Source organism: Fistularia commersonii, chromosome 27, assembly GCF_037954325.1.
Source record: "Fistularia commersonii isolate RoL2024-O1a breed Wild chromosome 27, RoL_Fcom_v1.0, whole genome shotgun sequence".
Taxonomy (NCBI): Eukaryota; Metazoa; Chordata; class Actinopteri; order Syngnathiformes; family Fistulariidae; genus Fistularia; species Fistularia commersonii.
Window position 1 is genome coordinate 14,457,501 of NC_141310.1, and position 25,000 is coordinate 14,482,500.

The following is a 25,000-nucleotide window of genomic DNA, read 5'->3' on the forward strand; positions in this document are numbered from 1 at the left end:
AACGTTTGTGTCCGGTGTACTTCCTGCGGTCGCTGTTTAATACTCTGTATTTAAGGCGGTGTCCGTCGCTGACGACCTCGTCCCACACGGCTCGCACATCCCATAATGTCTGTGTGCGGCGAGGCGCGGCGATACCCTGGGCTCGGCGTTTGGCATTGTTGTTTCTGCGGCGGCCGTGACCTTCGACCCGGCGGCGTCCCAGAGCCGCTCCCGTCCGTCATCGTCATCTCAAGAAGAGATCGGTTGGCTGCTCTGCCATGTGACCGATGTTATTGGTCTGTTATTATTTCACACACTCCACACAGTAAGTCATCTATTTCCAGGATTTTTGACTTTCTCTCAGGCACTTCTTGATAAACCACATTCAAATGTTTATTTCACCTTTACATTCATACTTCATATCATTCTATGAACGTAAAACAGGGTTTTCACACTAGATTTGTTCATCCAAATTCTCCTTTTCATGTTTTCTCAGATGTTGAGCGGACAGAGTCCGTGTGTATGTGCATGTGTGTGTGTGTATGTGCGTGTGTGTGTGTGTGTGTGTGTGTGTGTGTGTGTGTGTATGTGTGTATGTGTGGATCAGAATGAGCCCATCAGAGGAACAACACATGTGAGCAGATGTTAGATGTTTCGTGGAGAAGGTGAGAGAAGCCCGACAGATGGTCGGGTCGTGGACGCAGGAGGGAGAGTCAATATGTCATGAAGAACAGGAGAAGATGGATGGACGTGCTGAGGAGGATTTATGTGTATATGTATATATGTTTGTGTTTGTATGTGTAAAAGTATGGATGGTATCCACTTTTATATGTATGTATGAATACATGTATGTAGGTCCATATTTGTATGTATATATATATATATATATGTATGTATATATGTATGTATGTATGTATATATGTATGTTTGTATGTATGTGTGTGTGTATTTATGTGTTTCTGTGTGTTTGTGTGTATGTATGCATGTGTGTGTATGTATGAATGTTTGTGTGTGTGTATGTGTGGGTGTGTGTATGTGTGAATATGTCTGTGTGTTTGTATTTATGCATGTATGTGTGTGTGTATGTATGCATGTGTGTGTAGATATGTATGTATGTAATTATGTATGTGTCCGCGTGTGTGTTAGTGTGTGTGTGTGTGTGTCCACCTGCTCCGTTCTCAAACAGCGTGTGCGGATGTTACGTAATGGCAAGCTGCCAGTTATGTAACGGAGAGCGATGACGTCATCCAGCCGCCGTTGATGTCACGTGTGCATCGGCTGGCGCCTCTGCTTAACCGTGTCATCACCGGAGAGTTCATACAGTCATTGTTCACACACACACACGCACACACACACACACACACACGCACGCACGCACGCACACACACACACACACACACACACACACTGTCTCTAAATAATTTATTTTTATTTTTATTTATTTGTGTTTTTGTTTATATTTTTTTACTTTTCATTTTATTTGTATGTGTAATTTTAAAATGATCTGTATTTCTAACCCTAACCCATTTCGATTTTTATTCTAGTTTTTATCTCTATAACTTTTTATTTTCTTTTATTTCTGCTTTTATTCTCATTTCTTTCTGTTTTAATTGTCTATTGTATTTTCAATTTCATATTTGTTGTTTTTTTTTTCTTTTATGTTTATTTTGAATGATTTCATCGTCAGTTTTAGATTTTTCTGCGTCTTTAATGTTTTAAATTTAATCTCTTTTTGCATTTTCTTGTTTTTGCAGCTTGTATTTGAATGGTGTTTGAACGACTGACAGTGGAGCGATGGATCTGCCGGAGAACCACTTTATCTTCATCTTTATCTCTGCTGGAGGGAGTCTGCAATATTCTTCTTCTCTTTTTTTCTTTTCTTTCTTGTCACCGTCATCCTGATGACGCCATCCTTCTGGATCCGTGGACTTTCATTCAAACTCCTTCGTCAGGTCATTGTTATTATTTGATTTAGGTTTCTGGCTTCTGATTGGCCGGTGCTCGTCCGTCAGACCGTTGTTCCTCCGCTGGGGAGAAAGCAGAGGAAAGAATGAGAGGGGGGGGGGGGATGTAAGAGCAGCCCCCCCCCCCCCCCCCCATGTCGTCGGTGCGTGACAGCCGGCCTCTCGGGGCCCCCCCGACCCCCGACCCCCGACCCCGGGGAGGTGACGGGCCCCTTCATAGCAGGTTAGCAGGGGAGGGGGAGGTTTTTTCCCTGCACCATGTTTGGACCCCAATCTGCCCCCATCTACCCCCCTCCTCTACAGCCCCACCCCTGACCTGCTGCCCCACGTCTGCCTTGGCAGCTTTGGAGCCCAACATATCAGTGTGAATGCCCCCCCCCTCACCACCATGACAGCAGCACAATGCACCCCCCCCATGACCCACCAACGGGGGGGGGGGGGCAGAGAATTCAGGAGAGGAACTCCAAGGCCCCAGAACACACACACACACACACACACACACACACACACACACATACACACACGCACACACACAAACACACACACACACCGTGACAGGGGAAAGACCCTGCTCGAGTTATTTGCTCAGTGAGTTTTTACAATAAAAACTCATCAAGTGGTGATGAATCCCCAAACATCTAATCTGGATGAAAGCAGGATCACAAATATATAACTTCAAAAATAGAGTTGAAAATATTTGGAGATTGAAGGTTCCTCCAACTCCCAGTCCAACTCACCAGCAGCCCTCGTGAGGGGGCGCAGTGGCGCGGCGCCCCCTGCAGGGCCTCCGGAGGCGCCGCCGGGGAAGCGGGGAGCCGAGATGTTATCCGGGCGCCATGAGAACCAGAGGGCCCGTCTGCTCCGAGTCCAGACTGAACCCGACAACTGGGAGGAAAACCCAAAGACTGGGTTCGAGGTGACGGGGTGTTTTTGTTCTGACCCCCCCCCCCCCGACCCCCAAAGGTTATCTAATATCAGACACACAACAACCCACACTGGGACACCAGGACTCCACTCCACCCCTCGCCGGTTCTCCAAGCCACAGGAACCTCAGGTGGATCCTAGATGGCACCGGACAGAACCTCCGCGGACACACTTGACCCGTAAGAAACAACTGCTACCAAGCACACACACACAAACACACACACACACACACATCAGATCATATTACACACTTCCTCCACCAGGAGAACCCTAATTGTGAAGGTAATGGTTACAGACAGAAGGCCAAACATGGAGGCTCACACCTTCCCGCCGCTCAGTGACCATCATCACTCCCTCGTCCGTTCGTCCATCGGCGGCTAATTCTTCCTGACGCTGCGCCGAGGGGGAACCTGGTGCAGGACCAGGACCAGGTTCTCCCGAGAATCAACTCGTTGACTGTAATTCCGGGTCGAATTTACCCCCCCCCCCCCCCCCCCGGTCCCCCGGGGTAATAAATAGCAAACATTGGATTAGTGGACGGGGCACGGGGACCCCCACGCCCGGACCCCTGCGCCCAGACACCAGGAGACCTCTGCAACACAATCAGACGTCTAATCAAAATAAATTATATAAAAAAAAGACAGCACCATTATGATGGGATTCAAATAAACTCTCCAAATAAACCTGATATCATCAAATTAACCTGAAATTATCAAGTAAATATGAAATCATCAAATAAACCTGAAATCATTAAATCAATCTGAAATAATAAAATTAACCTGAAATGATCAAATAAAGCTGAAAGTATCAGATATATCTGAAGTCACCAAATTAACCTGAAATCACCAATTCAACCTGAAAAGACAAAATAATTCTGAAATGATCAAATTCACCTGAAATCATCAAATAAACCTGAAATCATCAAATTAAGCAGAAATGCTTAAATGAATTAGAAATCATCAAATATACCTTAAATAATAATAAAAAATATATAATTTCAATCTGAAATCACCAAATATACCTAATAGTTTCAAATGAATGTGAATTCATAAAATTAACCTGAAAGTATCAAATAACCCAAAATCACCAAATAAAACTATAATCATCAAGTGAACCTGAAACAATCCAATGCAGCTGAAATCATTATATGAACTCGAAATCATAAAATTAACTTGAAAAAAAAAAAAATTTAACTGAAATCATCAAATTAACCTGTAATCATTTAATTAAGCTGAAATCCCCAAATAAACCTGAAATCACCTATGAAACCTGAATTCATCAATTTAACCTGAAATCACCAAATATGGTTTAAATCATCATATTAACCTGAAATCACCAGATATATCCAAAATTATCAGATAAACATGAATTCATCCTATTAACCTGAAATCATTAAATTAACCTGAAATCATCGAATAAACCTGGAATCATCAAATTAACCTGAACTTATCATTAGCATGAAATTATCAAATAAAACTTAAATCATTAAATTGTCCTGAAATAACAAAATAAACCTGAAATGATCAAATAAAGCTGAAAGTATCAGTTATATCTGAAATCACCAAATTAATCTGAAGTCACCAATTCAACCTGAAAAGACGAAATAATTCTGAAATGATCAAATTCACCTGAAATCATCAAATAAACCTGAAATGATCAAATTAAGCCGAAATGCTTAAATGAAAAAGAAATCATCAAATATACCTTAAATAACAATAAAAAATACATAATTTTAACCTGAAATCTCCAAATATACCTAATAGTTTCAAATGAATGAGAATTCATAAAATTAACCTGAAATCATCAAATAACCCCAAAATCACCAAATAAACCTAAAATCATCAAGTGAACCTGAAATAACCCAATGGAGCTGAAATCATTAAACAAACTTGAAATCATAAAATTAACTTGAAAAAAAACTAATTTAACTGAAATCATCAAATTAACCTGTTGTCATCAAATGAATCTGAAATGATCAAATTAACCTGAAATGATCAAATTAACTGAAATCATCAAAAAAGATCAAATTAATCTCAAATCATCAGTAGCCCCAAATCACCAAATAAATATGAAATCACCAAATTAACCTGAAATTACACAATAAATCTGAAATATCCTAATAAATCTGAAATTGTCAAATTCACCTCAAATCATTAAACTAAGCTATAATTACCAAATACAAGTGAATTCACCAAATAAACCTGAAATCACCAAATATGGTTTATATAATCAAATCGACCTTTAATCACCAAATAAATCTGAAATTGTCAAATTAACATTAAATCTATAAATTAAGCTGAAATCACCAAATAAATCTGAAATCACCAATGAAACCTGAAATCATCAATTTAACCTGAAATCACCAAATATGGTTTAGATCATCATATTTACCTGAAATCACCAAATATACCCATAATTATCAGATAACAATCAATTCCTCCTATTAACCTGAAATCATCAAATTAACCTGAAATCATCAAAAAAGATCAAATTAACCTCAAATCACCATCAGCCCAAAATCACAAAATAATGATGAAATCATCAAATTAACCTTAAATATTAAAAAAAAATATCAACTGAACCAGACATTAGAAAATATACCTAATATCATCAAATTAACCAGAATTCATCAAAAGAATCTGAAATGATCAAGTTACCTGAAATCACCAAATATAGCTTAAATCATCAAATTAGCAAGAATTCATTAAATTGACCTTAAATCATCAAATTACCTCGAAAAAATCAAATACCTTGAAAAAAACAAATTAACCTGAACTCACCACATAAATCTGAAATCATCAAATAAATCTGAAATCATCACATTTAGCTGAAATCATCATTTTACCTGTGATCACCAAATATACCTAAAATTATCAAATAAACCTGAGTTCATCCTATTAACCTTAAATTATAAAATTAACCTGAATTCACAAAATAAATTTGAAATTGTCAAATTTACCTCAAATCATCAAATTTAGGCTGAAATCACAAAATTCACCGGAAATCATCAAATGCAGCTGAAATCATAAAATTATCCTGAAATCACAAAATTAACCAGAAATCATCAAGTTAACCTGAAATGATCAAATTATCTGAAATCACCAAATATGGCTTAAATCATCAAATTAGCCTGACACCACCAAATACACCTGAAATCATTCAAAAACATGAACTCATCCCATGAACCTGAAATGATCAAATAAAACTGAAGTCCTTGAATACATCTGAAATAATCAATTTTACCTTAAATAATAAAAAAGGAAATAAGATTATCAATTCAACCCGAAATTAACAAATATACCTAATATTATCGAATAACAATAAAATCCTCAAATTAACCTTAATTATCGAATAACTTCTGAATAACCAAAAAACCTAGAATTATCAAATGACCCTCAGATAATAAAATGCAGCTGAAATCCTTACATAAATCTGAAATCACCGAAAGAACCTCAAATCATCAAATGAATCTGAAACCATCAAATAAACCTGAAATAATAAAAAAAAAAATATTTAACCAATATCTTAAATATACCTAATGTTATCAAATAAACATGAAAACCTCCATTAACCCGAAAGTATCAAATAACCCCTAAATCACCAAATAACCCTAAAATCATCAAGTGAACATGAAATATTCAAATGCAGATGAAATCATTAAATGAACTTGAAATCATCAAATTACCTTGAAATTACCACAAAATAAATCTGAAATTATCAAATTAACCTTCAATCATCAAATTACTCTAAAATCATCGACTTAACCTGAAATTACCAAGTTACCTGAAATCACCAACTATGGCTTAAATAATCAAATCAATCTGAAATCATCAAAAAAAATATCAAATTAGCCTGACATTATCATTAGGCTAAAAAAATAACCAAATACTGTTGAAATCATCAAATTAACCTTAATAATAAAAAAAATTATCAATTTAACCAGAAATGACCAAATATACCTAATATTATCAAAAGAACATGTAATCCTCAAATTAACCTGAAATTATCAAATAAAACTGAAGTCATTGAATAAATCTGAAATAATCAATGTTACCCTAAAAAATAAAATATTCCTAAAACTCCTAAATCACCAAATGAACCTAAGATCATTAAGTGAACCCAAAACATACAAATGCAGCTAAAATCATTAAATTAACGTGAAATCATCAAATTACCTTGAAAAAAAAACCAAATTGCCTTGAAGATAATCAAATTAACCTGAAATCAGCAAATAAATCTGAAATTGGCAAAGTCAGCTGAGACTACCAAATTAAGCTGAAATCATCATATGACCTGGAATCACCAAATATACCTAAAATTATCAAATAAACCTGAATTCATCAAATTAACCTGAAATGATCAAATAAAACTGAAATCACTGAATAAATTTGAAATTGTCAAATTAATCTCAAATCATCAAAGTGAGCTGACATCACCAAATAAACCCGAAATCATCAAATGATAATGAAATCATCAAATCAACCTAATATAATCAAAAGAACATGAAATCCTCAAATTAACTTGAAAAAAAACAAATTAACCTGACATCACAACATAAATCTGAAATCATCAAATTTAGCTGAAATCACCAAAATAACCTTTAATCATTGAATGAATATCTGAAATCATCAAATTGACCTGAAATCATCATATTACCTGTAATCACCAAATATACCTAAAATTATCAACTGAATCTGAATTCATCACATTAACCTGAAGTTATAAAATGACCCTGAAATCACCAAATAAATCTGAAATTGTCAAATTAACCTCAAATCATCAAATTTAGCTGAAATCACAAAATTAGCCAGAATTCATCAAGTTAACCTGAATTGATCAAATTACCTGAAATCACAAAATTTGGCTTAAACATTCAAATTAACTGGAGATCTTAAAAAAATTATAAAATTAACCTGTAATCATCATGAGTCCAAAATCACAGAATAACACAGAAATCATAAATTAACCTAAAATAATCAAAAAATTATCAAATTAACCTGATATAATCAAATTACCCAAAAAATCAAATTAACCTGATATCACCAAATAAATCTGAAATTGTCAAATTAACCTCAAATCATCAAATTTAGATGAAATCACCAAATTAACCTCAAATCATCAAATTTAGATGAAATCACCAAATTAACCTCAAATCATCAAATGAATCTGAAGTCATCAAATTAACCTGAAATCATCTTATTACCTGTAATCACAAAATATGGCTTAAATAATCAAATTAGCCTAAAATCACCAAATAAAGCTGAAATCAATCCATTCACTTGAAATCATCAAACAAACATGAAATCATCCCATGAACCTGAAATTATCAAATAAAACTAACCTCATTAAATAAATCTGAAATAATCAAATAAAGCTTAAATAATCAAAAATAAAATAAGATTATCAATTTAACCGCAAATCACCAAATATACCTAATATTATCAAATAAATATGAAATTATTAAATTAACCTGAAATCATTAAATACAGCTGAAATGGTCAAATAACCTGAAATTATCAAATAACCTGAAGACACGGGCAAACACCCCAACAGAGATGTTTTATGGAAGAACTTCAGACAGGAAAAGCTCCAACTCCACCGGCTCTACAGGAACCACAGGTGGAACACCTCACCTGGTAATATGGAATAGATTACCCGATCATATGCAATAGATTACCGTGTGTGTCATAAATCACCTGGTAAACTGGAATACGTCACCTGGTAATATGGAATAAGTTACTTGTTGATCTGGGATAAATGATCCGATTGAAGGGGAAAATTAAGATCAAACTGGTTTTGTCTTAATAAAGTCTGACCTCGGCTCATTGGAGGGGAGAATGGGAATCAGAATACCTTATTGATCTTCAGGGGGAAAGTGCTCCTGCAGCCTCGAGTCGCTGCAGCCTTGGGGGGGCAACGCCTTGGTCTGCTCCAAAATAACTGGCCATTCCTCAGACCTCGGTCCTGCTTCAGTGGCAGTCAAATATTAAAAACAGCCACGAGGATCTTCTCAGATCAGCCCGGCACCTTCCGCCTGGCCTCCCAGTGGCCTTCCGCTGCCTCGCCTGCAAAACCAAGAGGAGAAGGTCAACCTTCGTGCCCGGAGACGTCCAACTCCTCAACTGCCAGCAACCCTGCAGACCCCTCGCCGCCTTACCAGCCTGATGCTGCTTGTGATAGTTATCATATAAATGCAGAGCAAGGTTACTTAAAATTTGCACAATTCTGTACACTCATATGTATGTATATATACATATGTGAGTCTTCTCCTTCTTCTTCTTCTTCTTTCGGCTTTTCCCGTCAGGGGTCGCCACAGCGAGTCAACCTTCTCCATCTAACCCTATTCTCTGTATCTTCCTCTCTCACACCAGCTACCTTCATATCCTCTCTCACTACGTCCATAAATCTTCTCTTTGGTCTTCCTCGAGACCTCTTGCCTGGCAGCTCCAATTCCAGCATCCGTCTACCAATATATTCACGATCTCTTCTCTGTCCATGACCGAACCATCTCAGTCTGGCTTCTCTGACCTTCTCTCCAAAACATCGAACATGTGCCGTCCCTCTGATAGACTCATTCCTGATCCTATCCATCCTGGTCACTCCCAAAGAGAACCTCAACATCTTCATCTCTGCAACCTCTAGTTCTGCCTGCTGTCTTTTGGTCATTGGAACAGTTTCAAGTCCATACATCATCGCTGGTCTCACCACTGTCTTGTACACCTTTCCTTTTATTCTGGCCGATAGTCTTCTATCACATAGTACCCCTGACACTTTTCTCCACCCATTCCAACCTGCTTGGACCCGTCTCTTCACCTCTTTTCCGCACTCTCCTACGCTCTGGACTGTTGACCCTAAGTACCTGAAATCCTCCAGCTTCTTGATCTCCACTCCCTGTAGCCTCACCGCTCCACCCGAGTTCCTCTCGTTCACACACATATATTCTGTCTTGCTGCGACTAACTTTCATTCCTCTCCTTTCCAGAGCATACCTCTACCTCTCTAGATTTTCCTCTACCTGTTGTCTGCTCTTACTACAGATCACAATGTCATCCGCAAACATCATGGTCCATGGGGATTCCTGTCTAACCTCATCTGTCAGCCTATCCATCACCACTGCGAACAAGAAGGGGCTCAGAGCTGATCCCTGATGGAGTCCCACCTCCACCTTGAACTTCTCTGTTACCCCTACAGCACACCGTACCAGTGTCTCACAGCTAGCATACATGTCCTGCACCAGTCTAACATACTTCTCTGCCACTCCAGACTTCCTCATACAATACCAGAGCTCCTCTCTTGGCACCCTGTCATATGCTTTTTCTAGGTCTACGAAAACGCAATGCAGCTCCCCCTGGCCTTCTCTGTACTTTTCTATTAGCATTCTCAACGCAAATACTGCATCTGTAGTACTCTTCCTAGGCATGAAGCCATACTGCTGTTCACAAATGCTGACTTCTGCTCTCAGTCTAGTTTCCACTACTCTTTCCCATAACTTCATTGTATGGCTCATCAACTTTATCCCTCTGTAGTTGCCACAATTCTGCACATCCCCTTTATTCTTAAAAATAGGCACCATCACACTTTGTCTCCATTCTTCAGGCATCTTCTCACTCTCTAAGATCCTGTTGAATAATCTAGTCAGAAAATCTACCGCTGCCTCTCCTAGACACTTCCACACCTCCACAGGTATATCATCAGGACCAACTGCTTTTCCACTCTTCATCCTCTTCAATGCCTTCCTCACTTCACTTTTACTAATTTTTGCTACTTTGTGGTCTACAATAATCACCTCTTCTACCCTTGCCTCTCTTTCATTTTCCACATTCATCAGCTCTTCAAAGTACTCTTTCCATCTTCCCATCACTCTTCTAGCATCTGTCAATACATTTCCCTCTCTGTCCTTAATCACCCAGACCTGTTTTACATCCTTTCCATCTTTATCTCTCTGTTTCGCCAACCTGTATAGATCATTCTCACCCTCCTTACTATCCAACCGAGCATACAAGTCATCATAAGCCCTTTGTTTTGCCTTTGCTACCTCTATCTTTACCTTTCGCCGCATCTCCCTGAACTCCTGTCTGTTCTCTTCAGTCCTCTCAGTATCCCACTTCTTCTTCGCTAACCGCTTTCTCTGTATACACTCCTGCACTTCCTCATTCCACCATCAAGTCTCCTTATCTACTTTCCTTCCAGATGACACACCAAGTACTCTTCTACCTGTCTCCCTGATAACACTAGCTGTTGTTGTCCAATCATCTGGAAGCTCTCCCTGACCACCCAGACCCTTTGTCAACTCCTCCCTGAAAACCATGCAACACTCTTCCCTTTTCAGCTTCCACCATTTTGTCCTCTGCTCTGCCTTTGTCCTCTTCATCTTCCTTGTCACCAGAGTCATCCTACAAACCACCATCCTATGCTGTCTGGCTACACTCACCTACAACTACTTTGCAGTCACTGATCTCTTTCAGGTTACCCCGTCTATACAAGATGTAGTCTACCTGCGTGCTCCTACCTCCGCTTTCATAAGTTACCCTATGTTCCTGTTTTTTCTGGGAAAAGGTGTTCAATACAGCCATTTCCATCCTTTTTGCAAAATCTACCACCATCTGTCCCTCTGCATTCCTATCCTGGATACCAAATCTGCCCATCACTTCTTCATCCCCTCTATTGCCTTCACCAACATGTCCATTGAAGTCTGCACCAATGACCACTCTCTCATTTCTGGGAATATTCTGCATCACTTCATCTAACTCATTCCAGAACTTCTCCTTCTCCTCAGATTCACATCCCACCTGTGGGGCATAGCCACTAACAACATTGAGCATCACACCTTCAATTTCCACTTTCAGACTCATCAGTCTATCTGACATTCTTTTCACCTCTAGGATGTTCCTAACAAACTCCTCCTTCAAGATAACTCCTACTCCATTTCTCTTCTTGTCAGTACCATAATAGTACAACTTAAAGCCTGCTCCTAAGCTTCTAGCCTTACTACCTTTCCACCTGGTCTCCTGGACACACAGTATATCCACCTTCCTTCTCTGCATCATGTCGACCAACTCTCTACCTTTTCCTGTCATAGTCCCAACATTCAAAGTCCCTACTCTCAGTCCCAGACTCTTTCCTTTCCTCCTCTCTCTCTGTTTCCGAACATGCACTACTCCTTCTTGTTCTTGTTCTTCGACCCACAGTTGCCCAATTTCCATTAGTACCCTGTAGGTCATCAGTACCAATGGCGGTCGTTGTTAACCCGGTCCGCGACCAATCCGGTATGGTATAGTTTTGGTTGTCTCGCATATTTGGTTTTGGCAAAAGTTTTACTCCGGATGCCCTTTCTGACCCAACCCTCTGCATTTATCCGGGCTTGGGACCGGCACAGGGAGACACTGCTCCGTGTCCCCCCAAGGCAGGCTTGGAGAGGCATGGGCCAGTGCCGCCCTGAGGCTGCATTATATATATATATATATAGGTGGGGAGGCAGGGAGGAGGAGGAGACACTGCTTGAAAGGCTCTGGTGTCACTGCAGGGGTGCGTTGGGCGATAGGAGGGAGGTGTCTGCAGATCCCGGCTGCAGATCTAACTGGTCTCGGCTCCTCAGCGGTGGAACGAACTCCTGTAAAAGGTCAGAACAGTGGGGTCGCTGACCATCTTCTGCTGTGAGCTGAAAACATACCTCTTCAACAAGCACTGCCTCACTGATCGCTCTTAGCCCCCCCACTCCCACCCCAAAGAAAAACGAAGAAATGAATGTATATATGTAAATGGTTTTGAGATGGCTATTTGGTAGAGCGGTGACTTCTGCATGACTACTTCACTTTGGATCTTCGGTTATTGCAATTTTTGTAAGTGGCTTTGGATAAAAGCGTCTGCTAAATGACTGTAATGTAATGTGTGTGTGTGTGTGGGGGGGGGGAACCCCCCCCCCGGCATCAGGACGCGTCTCGGCACCTCCATATTAACGGCGGGCCAGAGGAGGGGGCCCGTGGACATGCACGGGGATGTCGGACAAACCATGCAATCACAATTTGTGTTGCAGGAGTGTGTGTGTGTGTGTGTGTGTGTGTGTGTTTTTGTGTGTGCAAATGCACCCATAACCATAGGATAATCACATAATGATCACATAACAAGGGGCCAATACAGTGATTAAAACAGAGAATGAAGTGGATTTTAAATCAGCATGAACACAGTTGACATCCAGACACGGTCCACTCGCTAGTCTGCCAGGACTGATTGATTATCTGCCTGGTTCAACAAAAATGTTGTTCAATTTGTTCAAAATGAGCAAAATACAAGGCATTGAACCGTCAAAAATCCCATTGTAGTGTTTTGAAAAATAAAATATGATGGGAAATGTGCTGTATACTCTGTATACTGTCCACACCGGACCCACTTCTTGTTTTAGTGTGAAAATCCTACTTCACTTCCTGTTTCACTCTTTCAAAACAACAACCCGGAGCTGCACGTTCCCTTGGAGACGGACCAGCCAATGGCAGCACAGCATCAGGTCACATGTGCATGGACGGGTGAGGGGGGTTGATGACAGACAAATGATGGGGGAGGAATCTCACACACACACACACACATACACACACAGGTCTTAGTGCGCATTTATTTTCATTCTGAAAGCATCAGCTGTCGTCAATAAATATACAACACGAGCTGAGGAAACAGGAATGTAAACCCAGAGGTGCTTTGGGTGAAAGCAGGAAACAAACATCAACAGGAAAAGATAAAACATGAGCAGCAGAGAGGGTTCTTCTTCTGCCGTGGACTTCAGGCCACCAAGAGGAAGAAGAAACCACGGACTTCTGGTCCAAACAGGAAACAAACCCAGGCACTTTGGTCTCCTCTCAAAGAGAAGCCCTTCTACCCCATGTTTGCTCAAAGGCTGCGGGTCGGAGAGCGTCCAGGGCGCTCCGGGCTCTTGGAGGTCCTGCTACAGTCCACAGAACACCAGGCCACCTGAGGAGAACCCCGGTCCAACTCGCACCTCCATCCCCAGGATCTCGGCGATGTCAATCATCCGACGGTTCACCCTCATTCACACCCGCGGACAATTTAGTCCTCATGAAGGTGGAGAATCCAGGAGAACATGGAGACTCCACGGAAGGAGAACCTGCTCCGGCAGCAGGTTGGAACCCGGAGCTCAAAGTTCCAGTTCCTTCAAATTAGTGAGCATTAAATCACCAGAGGTCCTCTGAAGCTCGGTCCTTCATAAAAGTAAATCCCTCCCCTGGTCGTCGTCGTGGCGACGGGTCTCCTAGGAGACCTTCTTCTTCTTCTTCTTGGTTCCTCGGATCTCCCTGAACTGGACCTGAAGACACGGGAAGGAAAGACGGCCGATGACCAGATGGGCAGGTGAGACGTATATATTCATATAATAGCTCATATACGCAAAAACACATTTCTCAGGAATCCATCATATGATGGTGTGTCAGATATTACAGTAAATCCATTAGACTGCATTTTGTCCTCTTATATCCATGATGTAACATTCCTGACTAGATTATTCAACAAGATCTTAGAGAGTGAGAAGATGCCTGAAGAATGGAGACAAAGTGTGATGGTGCCTATTTTTTAAGAATAAAGGGGATGTGCAGAATTGTGGCAACTATAGAGGGATTTGGTTGATGAGCCATACAATGAAGTTATGGGAAAGAGTAGTGGAAACTAGACTGAGAGCAGAAGTCAGCATTTGTGAACAGCAGTATGGCTTCATGCCTAGGAAGAGTACTACAGATGCAGTATTTGCGTTGAGAATGCTAATAGAAAAGTACAGAGAAGGCCAGAGGGAGTTGCATTGTGTTTTTGTAGACCTAGAAAAGGCATATGACAGGGTGCCAAGAGAGGAGCTCTGGTATTGTATGAGGAAGTCTGGAGTGGCAGAGAAGTATGTTAGACTGGTGCAGGACATGTATGCTTTCTGTGAGACACTGGTACGGTGTGCTGTAGGGGTAACCGAGAAGTTCAAGGTGGAGGTGGGACTCCATCAGGGATCAGCTCTGAGCCCCTTCTTGTTCGCAGTGGTGATGGATAGGCTGACAGATGAGGTTAGACAGGAATCCCCATGGACCATGATGTTTGCGGATGATATTGTGATCTGTAGTGAGAGCAGAAAACAGGTAGAGGAAAATCTAGAGAGGTGGAGGTATGCTCTGGAAAGGAGAGGAATGAAAGTTAGTCGCAGCAAGACAGAATATATGTGTGTGAACGAGAGGAACTCGGGTGGAACGGTGAGGCTACAGGGAGTGGAGATCAAGAAGCTGGAGGATTTCAGGTACTTGGGGTCAACAGTCCAGAGCGTAGGAGAGTGCGGAAAAGAGGTGAAGAGACGGGTCCAAGCAGGTTGGAATGGGTGGAGAAAAGTGTCAGGGGTACTATGTGATAGAAGAACATCAGCCAGAAGGAAAGGAAAGGTGTACAAGACAGTGGTGAGACCAGCAATGATGTTTGGACTAGAAACTGTTACAATGACCAAAAGACAGCAGGCAGAACTAGAGGTTGCAGAGATGAAGATGTTGAGGTTCTCTTTGGGAGTGACCAGGATGGAGAGGATCAGGAATGAGTCTATCAGAGTCTAACATGTTAGATGTTTTGGAGAGAAGGTCGGAGAAGCCAGACTGAGATGGTTGGGTCATGGACAGAGGAGGTATAGAGAATATATTGGTAGACGGATGCTGGAATTGGAGCTGCCAGGCAGGAGGTCCTGAGGAAGACCAAAGAGAAGATTTATGGACGTAGTGAGAGAGGATATGAAGGTAGTTGGTGTGAGAGAGGAAGATACAGAGGATAGGGTTAGATGGAGAAAGTTGACTCGCTGTGGCGACACCTGAAGGGAAAAGCCGAAAGAAGAAGAAGAAGAAGAAGAATATCCATGATGTAACTTTAACATGAATGATATCAGATGACAGTAAAGTCACACTCAGGCCTCGACGGTCTGCCGCTTATATTGTCTCTCTGCTCTCCAGATTCAGTCGTTCCCACAGGAGCCGGCCAGATCCAGACCCTGGGATCTGGGATCTGCCCGGGATCGTGGGAAGCCACTGACCTCCTGCAGGGGAGGGGGGGGGGAGCTCCACGCCGGCACTCACAACACCCATTACGACGACCTTGAACATGCAAGTGTGTGTGTGTGTGTGTGTGTGTGTGTATGTGTGTGTGTGTGTCTGGGGGAGGGGGGCCTGACGCCGGCAGGTCTTACCTTCTGCACGTCGGATGGAACCCTGGACAGGAAGTCCAGGAGCTCATTGTTGTTGATGGAGTACGGGTTCCACAGACGCTTGGTGAACTTAATGATACCTGGAACACAGAGGATGGAGTTTACACACACACACACACACACACACACACACACACACACACACACACACACACACACACACACACACACACACACACACACACACACAAACACACAAACACACACACACACAAGGAGGGTTTCAAAGTCCAAACTGACCCCAGATCAGCACGATGTATCTCACAGAGATGAAGTAGGTGAGGACGGTTGCCATGGTGAGGACCAGCAGGGCGAGGCCGGACAGGAAGGGGACGGACCAGTTGAAGGTGCTGGAGACAAAGTGGAAGGTGAGGTCAACGCGGGGGTCTGGATCACCCCAAACAGCGACACGTGTCCAGGCTCCCGCAGACCGGCGGCCCAATCGCTGATCGGACGAAGCTTTAATGGAGATCAGAGGTTCTTTACTTCTTGATCCTCTCGCCCAGGCTGGCCACCTGGTCCAGGACCGTCTGCACCGTCACCACGATCTCGTGGATCATCTGGATCTTCTGCGTCAGGCTCCTCCGCTGCGACCCCTGCCGGGAAACACCGCCATTAACCTTCTGAGGAGCGCTTGGGTTTTCTGCGGGACGACATCGGCCAGTGAATCACACCTTCCGAACCGTCAACTCGTTCTGCCTCAGATGCTCAGCTTAAAACCGAGGCCTTTCCGGGTTTTTCCAGGACCCGCGGGCTCCCGGGCCGCCCCGACGCCGAGCCCCGCCACTCTTTACCCAACCTGAACAATGGCTCAGCTGTGCTCCACCTTTTTAACAGAAGATCTGAGGAGACCCTGTCTGGATGGGTCTCAGCCTCACGTCCAAGAAAACTACATTCCAATCAGCCACTGGGCGCCCCTCGGTACTCTGTCAGCTCGAGACAGGGTCACCGACAGTTTCAAACACCTTCAACTTCAACCCTCCATAGCAGAGGACCTGCAGACTCCTCGGAGGTCCCGTCAGGGAGGTTTGGGGACCAGATCTTTCAGTTGGTCAGGACACCGAAACAAGAGCCGGGACAGGCGGCCTTTCCTAAACAGGTCTTGCAGGTCCGCAGGAACCCGTCGGAGAACCGCTTCCACCGTCTGGAGCCGCAGCCGTCGGCCGAGCCCTTAGTCTCCGCCCCCTTCCCTCCGAGGTCGGCCCCGCCCACCCAGGACACGCTCACAGGCCGGCGAGCTCGGGTTTCCGGGCCTTACCTTCTCGTCGACGACATCCTCTTCCTCCTCCTCCTCCTCCTCTCCCACGTCCATGTTCACCTGAGGAGCACAAAGACACGACACACATCAGGCTCCACTGGTCTGCAGGGATCTCCAGGGTTCTCCAGGGTTCTGCGGGGTCCTCTGGGGTCCTCTGGGATTCTCCTCTGAGATCACTGCACTGCTTTCTGTCAGTGACCCCGAGACGACCGTCTGAGTGACTCGACGAGAACTTGAGGTGACCCGAAGAGAGCGGGAGGTGACTCCAGAAGGCCAGAAGACGTGGGAGGGGGCGGTCGGACGAGGACCTTCGCTCCATCAACCCACGACTGTGACTCTGTTGATGTGTCGCCGTGGTGACCGTCAGTCTGACCATGCCAGGTTTGGTTTTGTTTCTTTCCAAATCAACCAGGATCCAGTCTGAGGAGACTGGATGACACCATGACGTTCTGGACCTGGTGGTTCCGCACTCACCTGGTCCAGAGTGAGACGGCCCACGCTGCTCTGGAAGTAGTTCCACATGATGACCAGAACCAGGAGGAAAGGCAGCATGTAGAACTGCCAGAACCAGATGGTCACCAAGAACACCTGCAGACACACAGCCTTGTCAGCAAACACACACACACACACACACACACACACACACACACACACACACACACACACACTGATGTCTCTGAGAAGGACACGTCGCTGACAGCAACACACCAGGAAGGCAAGGAGGCTCTGCTGAACGTCCTCCCACAGGAAGAAGCTCTTCACCAGGTGAACCGTGGAGATGATGGAGCGCAACAATGTCCTGACACGCTGCACATTCCTGGACAGAGCCTGCACACACACACACACACACACACACACACACACACACAGACACACACACACACAGACACACACACACAGTCAGCAAAGATACACACACACACACACACACACACACACACACACACACACACACACCTCCCTTGTCAGGTAACTCAAAGCTTGTCATGGGCGTCTCAGGTGGGCTAACAAAGATGGCGGCAGTGGCGTGCGTCTGACACAACGGTCAGAAACCTGATTTTGGCGAGCGCGGCTTTCGGTGTGAACGTAAGGCGAGGGGGCGGGGCTTGTTGGGCTGGGGTTCTCCTCCTGCCCAATGAGGGGGTCAGCGAGCGGCTCTTTGTCTGCTAACAAAGATCTTTGAGGTCCGCTGAGCCCTCGACCTCCTGGAACTTCCGTGGCGCAGACCATCGACCTTTGACCCCTTTCCCGTGAGCCACGGTCGCCACTTACCTACATGGTCTCCACCTTGAACAAGCAAAGGTGTCTGACAGAGTGACGGACTCTGGGATTAGACGGGATTATCGGGATGATCCCCATCATCCGAGGCCCCCCACCTTCTTGGAGAGCTTGGGGTTGTCCTCGGTGAGCCGCCTCTCCAGGGGTTGGAAGGTCTGCAGTGCTGCTCGCACCTGAGGGGGAGCAGAAGAACTGGTGAGGGGTGTGGGGTTGTGAGGCGCGTCCATGGAGACGGGGTCTTACGGGGTTAAAAACGATATCCAGCTCCAGCGTGATGCTGCCCTTGGACGGCCGCCCCAGGCCTTGCTTCTTCAGGAGGAAGGTCTTCTGCCCCCTCCTGTGGATCTGAGGGTGAGACAGGCCATCAGGTGCTGAAGCGCCACCACCGCCAATGCCAGTGTGAGACAGAGATTTCCCGCCGGTTTCCAGGAACCTCCTGCTTCTTCTTTTTCTCTCGGCTTTTCCCTTCAGGGGTCGCAACAGAAAATCAACCTTCTCCATCTTATTCTCTGGATCCTCCTCTCACACCAACTACCTTCATATCCTCTCTCACGACGTCCGTCAGTCTTCTCCTTGGTCTTTCTCGAGACCTCCTGCCTGGCAGCTCCAATTCCAGCATACGTATATACCGTATTTTTCAGATTTTCGGAATCCGAAAAATACGGTATATATAATATATTCTCGCCCTCCTCTGTCCACGACCCAACCATCTCAGTCTGGCTTCTCTGACCTTCTCTCCAAAACATCTAACATGTGCCGTTCCTCTGATAGACTCATTCCTGATCCTCTCCATCCTGGTCACTCCCAAAGAGAACCTCAACATCTTCATCTCTGCGACCTCTAGTTCTGCCTGCTGTCTTTTGGTCATTGGAACAGTTTCTAGTCCAAACATCATCGCTGGTCTCACCACTGTCTTGTACACCTTTCCTTTCCTTCTGGCTGATGTTCTTCTATCTCTTGGTACCCCTGACACTTTTCTCCACCCATTCCAACCTGCTTGGACCGTCTCTTCACCTCTTCTCCACACTCTCCGTTGCTCTGGACTGTTGACCCCAAGTACCTGAAATCCTCCAGCTTCTTGATCTGCACTCCCTGTAGCCTCACCGTTCCTCCAGGGTTCCTCTCATTCACACACATATATTCTGTCTTGCTGCGACTAACTGTCATTCCTCTGCTTTCCAGAGCATACCTCCACCTCTAGATGTTCCTCTACCTGTTCTCTGTTCTCACTACAGATCACGATGTCATCTGTGAACATAGTTTTTTCAGCGACCTCCTGCTGGCGTCCAGAAAACAGGACTTTTTCTTCCCCTGGAAATTAATTCATGACATTCCCATCCAAACATACAGTCTTTGACCTGTGAGGGAATGACCTGCTTTTTCCTGCTTTTAAGAACTTTTCTGCCTTTTCTGGAGAATTTCTGACCTGCTGGGATTTTCTACAGAGACCCGGTAGGTGTTCTCTGGTTTTTCTTTGCTCGTCTCAAGAAACCGATTTCGAGGGAAGGCACCTTCTCAAGCTTCGACCGAAGGGGGTTTTTAAAGCGGCCGTCCTACCGAGAGCAGCGGAATGGCCACCTTGCCCAGGAAGTCTGGAGGCTTGTCTCCGTCGTCGTCGAAGACGGTCACCACCAGCGCCTCGTGGACGTCCCTCACCGGGCTGCGGAGGAACCAGCGAGTCAGAAGGAGGCCGGTGGCGTGGCGAGGAGCGGCGGCGTTGCAAACAGACTGACAAGGTGAAGACCACGTTCCACACAGGATAGAGGTTCTTGTAGACCACGTGCGTCTGCAGCCGGTCAGTGCCCAGCTCCAGGACGCAGAAGGGGTCGCTCTTCCCTGCAGAAGCACACAGAGGCGCGGAGGTGGAGGCGGGCCCTCGGACACCGAACCCGGTGCACCGGGCTGGTCCGGCGGACGCCTGCCCGGTCCACCACCTGTCAAAGGCTGACCTCCTCGCGTCAGAGGAGCTCAGGAGGTTCCACGACCCCGAGGCCGGGCCCTCTTTAGACCCGGCGACGTCGCCATCAGGTTCCTTGCGTCGGGCTCCTTAATGACGACGAAGGCGGGCCGAGTCTTACCGTTGAGATCAGCAGCCAGCAGGTCGTCGGCCTTGATGACCTTGACTTGGAGGAAGCCGACGTCGCTGATGTTCTTCAGGGAGCTCTTTAGACTCTGGCAATCATTGGAACAGTCCCGTTAGATGGTAGAACCCGGACCTCGCTCTCTCACATGCCTTCTACGGCGCCGGCTGACCCGCTGCCCATTAATAATAATTCATCCTTTAGTAATCCCTCGCGGGGAAATTGGTTCTTTGCAATGAAACCATCATTGATGAACATGAGGCCTTCAATGTCTTACGCAACAACAACACGTTAGTTGGAGCTGGGAATCCGGGAATGTTTGCTTCCAAAGACGAGCGCTCGACCTCCTGCGCCACGCCGTCACCAGAGCGGCCTCGAAGCGACTGGAGGCAGCGTCACGCCGGCTTGGTCACATCGTATTTGTCGTTATTTTTCTTGCCGTTGTTGCTGTTTTTGTCGTCATTATTTTTGTCAGTATTGTTGTCGTTATATTTGTCGTTACTGTTGTTTTTGTTGTCGTTAACTAAACTTTACTCTCTGCGGACTGACTGATGGAAGCAGGCGAGCGCTGCCACCCGCTGGCCTCCGAGGGTACTGCAGGTCTAACAGGGGAGACTGAACTGAGACCGCCGTGTGTGTGTGTGTGTGTGTGTGTGTGTGTGTGTGTGTGTGTGTGTGTATGTGTATGTGTGTGTGTGTACTGACGTAGCTGTCCATCAACTGCCTCGCCCCCCCCTCCTGATCCAGGGGGGCCTCACACAGGTCTGAGATGGCGGTGTGTGTGCAGGAGCTGAGGCTCAGCAGGAACACCACACACCCCTGGCCCCTGCTCAGGGTGTGTGAGCACACCTGCCGCTGGTCCACGGCCACCAGGGACAGGTCCACCTCCCAGCTGCACGCACACACACACACACACACACACACACACACACACACACACACACACACACACACACACACACACACACACCCAGAATGAAAGTCAACTTTTCCTTCATTTCAAAACTTGTTTTTTGTCTGTGTGTGATTGTAAGCAAGTGTATGTGATAGTGTTTCTGTGAGTGTAAGCCTTTGTGTGTGTCTGAGTGCGTGTGTGTGGGTCTGTGTGTATGTGTGTGTGTGTGTGTTTGTGTGTGTGTGTGTGTGTGTGTGTGGTGCCAGCCTCACAGGCCCAGCGGCTCCTCCACCTTCTGACCCTCCTTGCTCAACAGCGCCACCTCCAGGATGCTGGTGGAATCCAGGAATTGCTTGAGGAGGAACCTCTCTCTCCACTGCGGGTTGTGAACCCAGGTCTGGTTCTGCCAAAGCCAGGGGTCATTGAAGGTCAGGGGATACTTGTGGTTGCAGAAGGGTTCGGCCGAGGCCTCCGTTACCTCGCTCTTGTAGCGCTGCTCGCCCAGACGGAAGCGGAAGAACAGCTGAGCCGGCGAGGGGGGCGGCGGCAGGTCGCGACCTTCGACCAAGGTCACGGTCACCACGGAGCTCCACAGCTGGCTCTTGCTCAGCTCCTGGCACAGCGGCGCCTGGTCGGACGTCCAAAGTTGAGGGGGCATCAGACGGGCCGCGCTCAGGGCTCTCACCAGTTCTCAAGTCGTTTCCCGGACCGGACGCGTATCGGCGACGACGAGGCCGCGGCCGCCCTTGTTGCCGTGGATACGCTCACATTCCAAAAGGCACTCAGACGAGAAGGTTTTCAAGAGTAGAAGAAAGAAGAGCCGGGACGTGGAGAGAAGGGAGAGAGGAGGCGCCCATCCCATCGGTTAAAAGCTGCCGCTTCCCGTCCAACACTGCCCCCGCCGGTCGGGACAGAAAGCACACCGACGTTGAAAAGGACGCGGGAGAGGTTCAGGCGGGAGAAGAAGGTGGGCGGGGCTTGTGCCTGCCGCCGCTGCTGCCCGGTCTTACCTTGAGGCTCTTCTTGGTTTTCTACAGACAAGGCACGCGGGCCAGATGCGAAACACAAAGAACATGGCAGTTAGCGGGCAGCAGGCGGAGTGAGCTGGCATGGAGACGCCAAGCGGCCCGACGGAGGGGCGGGGCCAAGGGACATACTTGTTTCGCCATGGAATTGCTCTCTATGCAAGAGAGACTCATGTCCAGCACCACCTGGCCCAGGTCCTGGTCCAGGCCGTTGGGGTCATTGAGGTGCAGCAACAGGTCATGGACCCTGGAAGCAGAGCCAGCATCAGGGCACCAGCATCAAGGTACCACTAGAACCAGCATCAGGGTGTCTGAATTGGGTACTAGTTAACGGGTCTGGTGGGATACGACTGCCACTGGCAGTATCGGCAACAGAATTACTATCAATATGAGATACTACACATTAATATCAGATACTATTAGCTGTACTGCAGTGAAAGTATCAGAAACGGACAGGAAAAATATCACATAATACTACCTCATTAAGTCAGTTGCAGGTACAACAACTCAGAGTGGGAGTACTGTTGGAGTACTGTGGGAGTACTGTTGGGAGTACTGTGGGAGTACTGTTGGAGTACTGTTGGAGTACTGTGGAGTACTGTGGGTGTACTGTTGGAGTACTGTGGGAGTACTGTGGGAGTACTGTTGGAGTACTGTGGGAGTACTGTGGGAGTACTGTTGGTGTACTGTGGGAGTACTGTTGGTGTACTGTGGGAGTACTGTGGGAGTACTGTTGGAGTACTGTTGGAGTACTGCCAGGTGTGTGTACCTGTGGAGCTCCAGGTCGCTGAGGAGGACGGAGGTGGAGCCAATGAAGTTGTTGGAGGTCAGGTTCCGGTCGTAAACCTGCTGGGAAGAATGGCTCGTCTCCATGGTGATTGGACAAAGAAGATAACCCAGCACCCCCCCACCCCGGTCTGACTGACAGGGGGCGGAGCCTGGGTTACCTTCTGGACCCCCCCCATCCTGATCTTTCAGCTGCAGCTTCCTGTCTTCCTTTGGCTGAGCCGCGCATCTCTTTGATCCCTGCTAATTCCAGATTATCTCCCAGCTCTGTCCAGATTCCTCCCGGATCTTAATGATTTTTTTCTTGGGTCTTCATTTCTGCCTCATTTTTGTGTTCATCAATCCCATCTGGTATTTAGCTATCTGCTGTAATCTAGGGTGATTGTGGAGGCATTTGGGCTAATTTGGGGTGATTTGGGCTAATCTGAGGTCATTTGGGCTAATCTGGAGTCATTTGGTTTTATCTGGGCTAATCTGAGGTCATTTAGGGAGTCATTTCGGCTAATTTGGGGTGATCTGGCCTAATCTGAGGTCATTTGGGCTAATCTGGGGTCATTAGGGATAATCTGGGGTGATTTAGGAGTCACTTGGGCTAATTTGGGGTCATTTGGTTTTATCTGGGGTGATTTGGGAGTCATTTGGGCTAATTTGGGTTTATCTTTGCTCATTTCCAGCTCGAGGGAAAAAGAGGGAAGTGAGATAAGTGTTGAAAAAGAAAAGGAAAGCAGGGGTGATGGTGGGTAATGCAGCCTCAGGGCAGCACTGGCCCGTGTCTCCCCAAGCCTGCCTTGGGGAGACACGGAGCAGTGTCTCCCTGAGCCATCCAAAGCCCGGATAAATGCAGAGGGTTGCGTCAGGAAGGGCATCCGGAGTAAAACTTTTGCCAAAACCAAACATGCGAGTCAACCAAAACTATACCATACCAGATCGGTCGCGGACCGGGTTAACAACGACCGTCATTGGTACTGATGACCTACAGGGTACTAATGGAAATTGGGCTACTGTGGGTCGAAGAAAAAGAACAAGAAGAAGAGGAGGAGTGCGTGTTCAGAAGCAGAGAGAGGAGGAAAGGAAAGAGCCTGGGACTGAGAGGAGGGACTTTGTATATTGGGACTATGACAGGAAAAGGTAGAGAGTTGGTGGACATGATGCAGAGAAGGAAGGTGGATATACTGTGTGTCCAGGAGACCAGGTGGAAAGGTAGTAAGGCTAGAAGCTTAGGAGCAGCTTTAAGCTGTACTATTATGGTACTGACAAGAAGAGAAATGGAGTAGGAGTTATCTTGAAGGAGGAGTTTGTTAGGAACGTCCTAGAGGTGAAAAGAATGTCAGATAGACTGATGAGTCTGAAAGTGGACATTGAAGGTGTGATGCTCAACGTTGTTAGTGGCTATGCCCCGCAGGTGGGATGTGACTCTGAAGAGGAGAAGTTCTGGAATGAGTTAGATGAAGTGATGCAGAATATTACCAGAAATGAGTGGGTGGTCATCGGTGCAGACTTCAATGGACATGTTGGTGAAGGCAATAGAGGGGATGAAGAAGTGATGGGCAGATTTGGTATCCAGGATAGGAATGCAGAGGGACAGATGGTGGTAG

The 25,000-nt window shown here is 45.8% G+C and overlaps 1 protein-coding gene across 1 annotated transcript in view; it reads right to left on the reverse strand.

The window, feature by feature from the left end:
• Positions 1–13,460: 13,460 nt before the first annotated feature.
• The window catches only part of LOC147218124 (multiple C2 and transmembrane domain-containing protein 2-like), a 19,357-nt gene continuing 7,817 nt past the window's right edge, over positions 13,461–25,000 (reverse strand). The window contains exons 5-22 of the mRNA XM_086174947.1: positions 23,389–23,465; positions 22,752–22,866; positions 22,605–22,625; positions 22,073–22,222; positions 21,867–21,997; positions 21,405–21,591; positions 20,697–20,790; positions 20,352–20,454; positions 20,176–20,278; positions 18,862–18,963; positions 18,717–18,791; positions 18,049–18,168; positions 17,815–17,928; positions 17,341–17,400; positions 16,569–16,678; positions 16,323–16,432; positions 16,065–16,162; positions 13,461–14,177 (exon numbers count right to left, since the gene is read on the reverse strand). Coding sequence (XP_086031073.1) covers positions 14,124–14,177; positions 16,065–16,162; positions 16,323–16,432; positions 16,569–16,678; positions 17,341–17,400; positions 17,815–17,928; positions 18,049–18,168; positions 18,717–18,791; positions 18,862–18,963; positions 20,176–20,278; positions 20,352–20,454; positions 20,697–20,790; positions 21,405–21,591; positions 21,867–21,997; positions 22,073–22,222; positions 22,605–22,625; positions 22,752–22,866; positions 23,389–23,465 — 1,824 coding nt within the window. The 3' untranslated portion in view covers positions 13,461–14,123. The remainder of the gene's footprint in view (positions 14,178–16,064; positions 16,163–16,322; positions 16,433–16,568; positions 16,679–17,340; positions 17,401–17,814; positions 17,929–18,048; positions 18,169–18,716; positions 18,792–18,861; positions 18,964–20,175; positions 20,279–20,351; positions 20,455–20,696; positions 20,791–21,404; positions 21,592–21,866; positions 21,998–22,072; positions 22,223–22,604; positions 22,626–22,751; positions 22,867–23,388; positions 23,466–25,000) is intronic.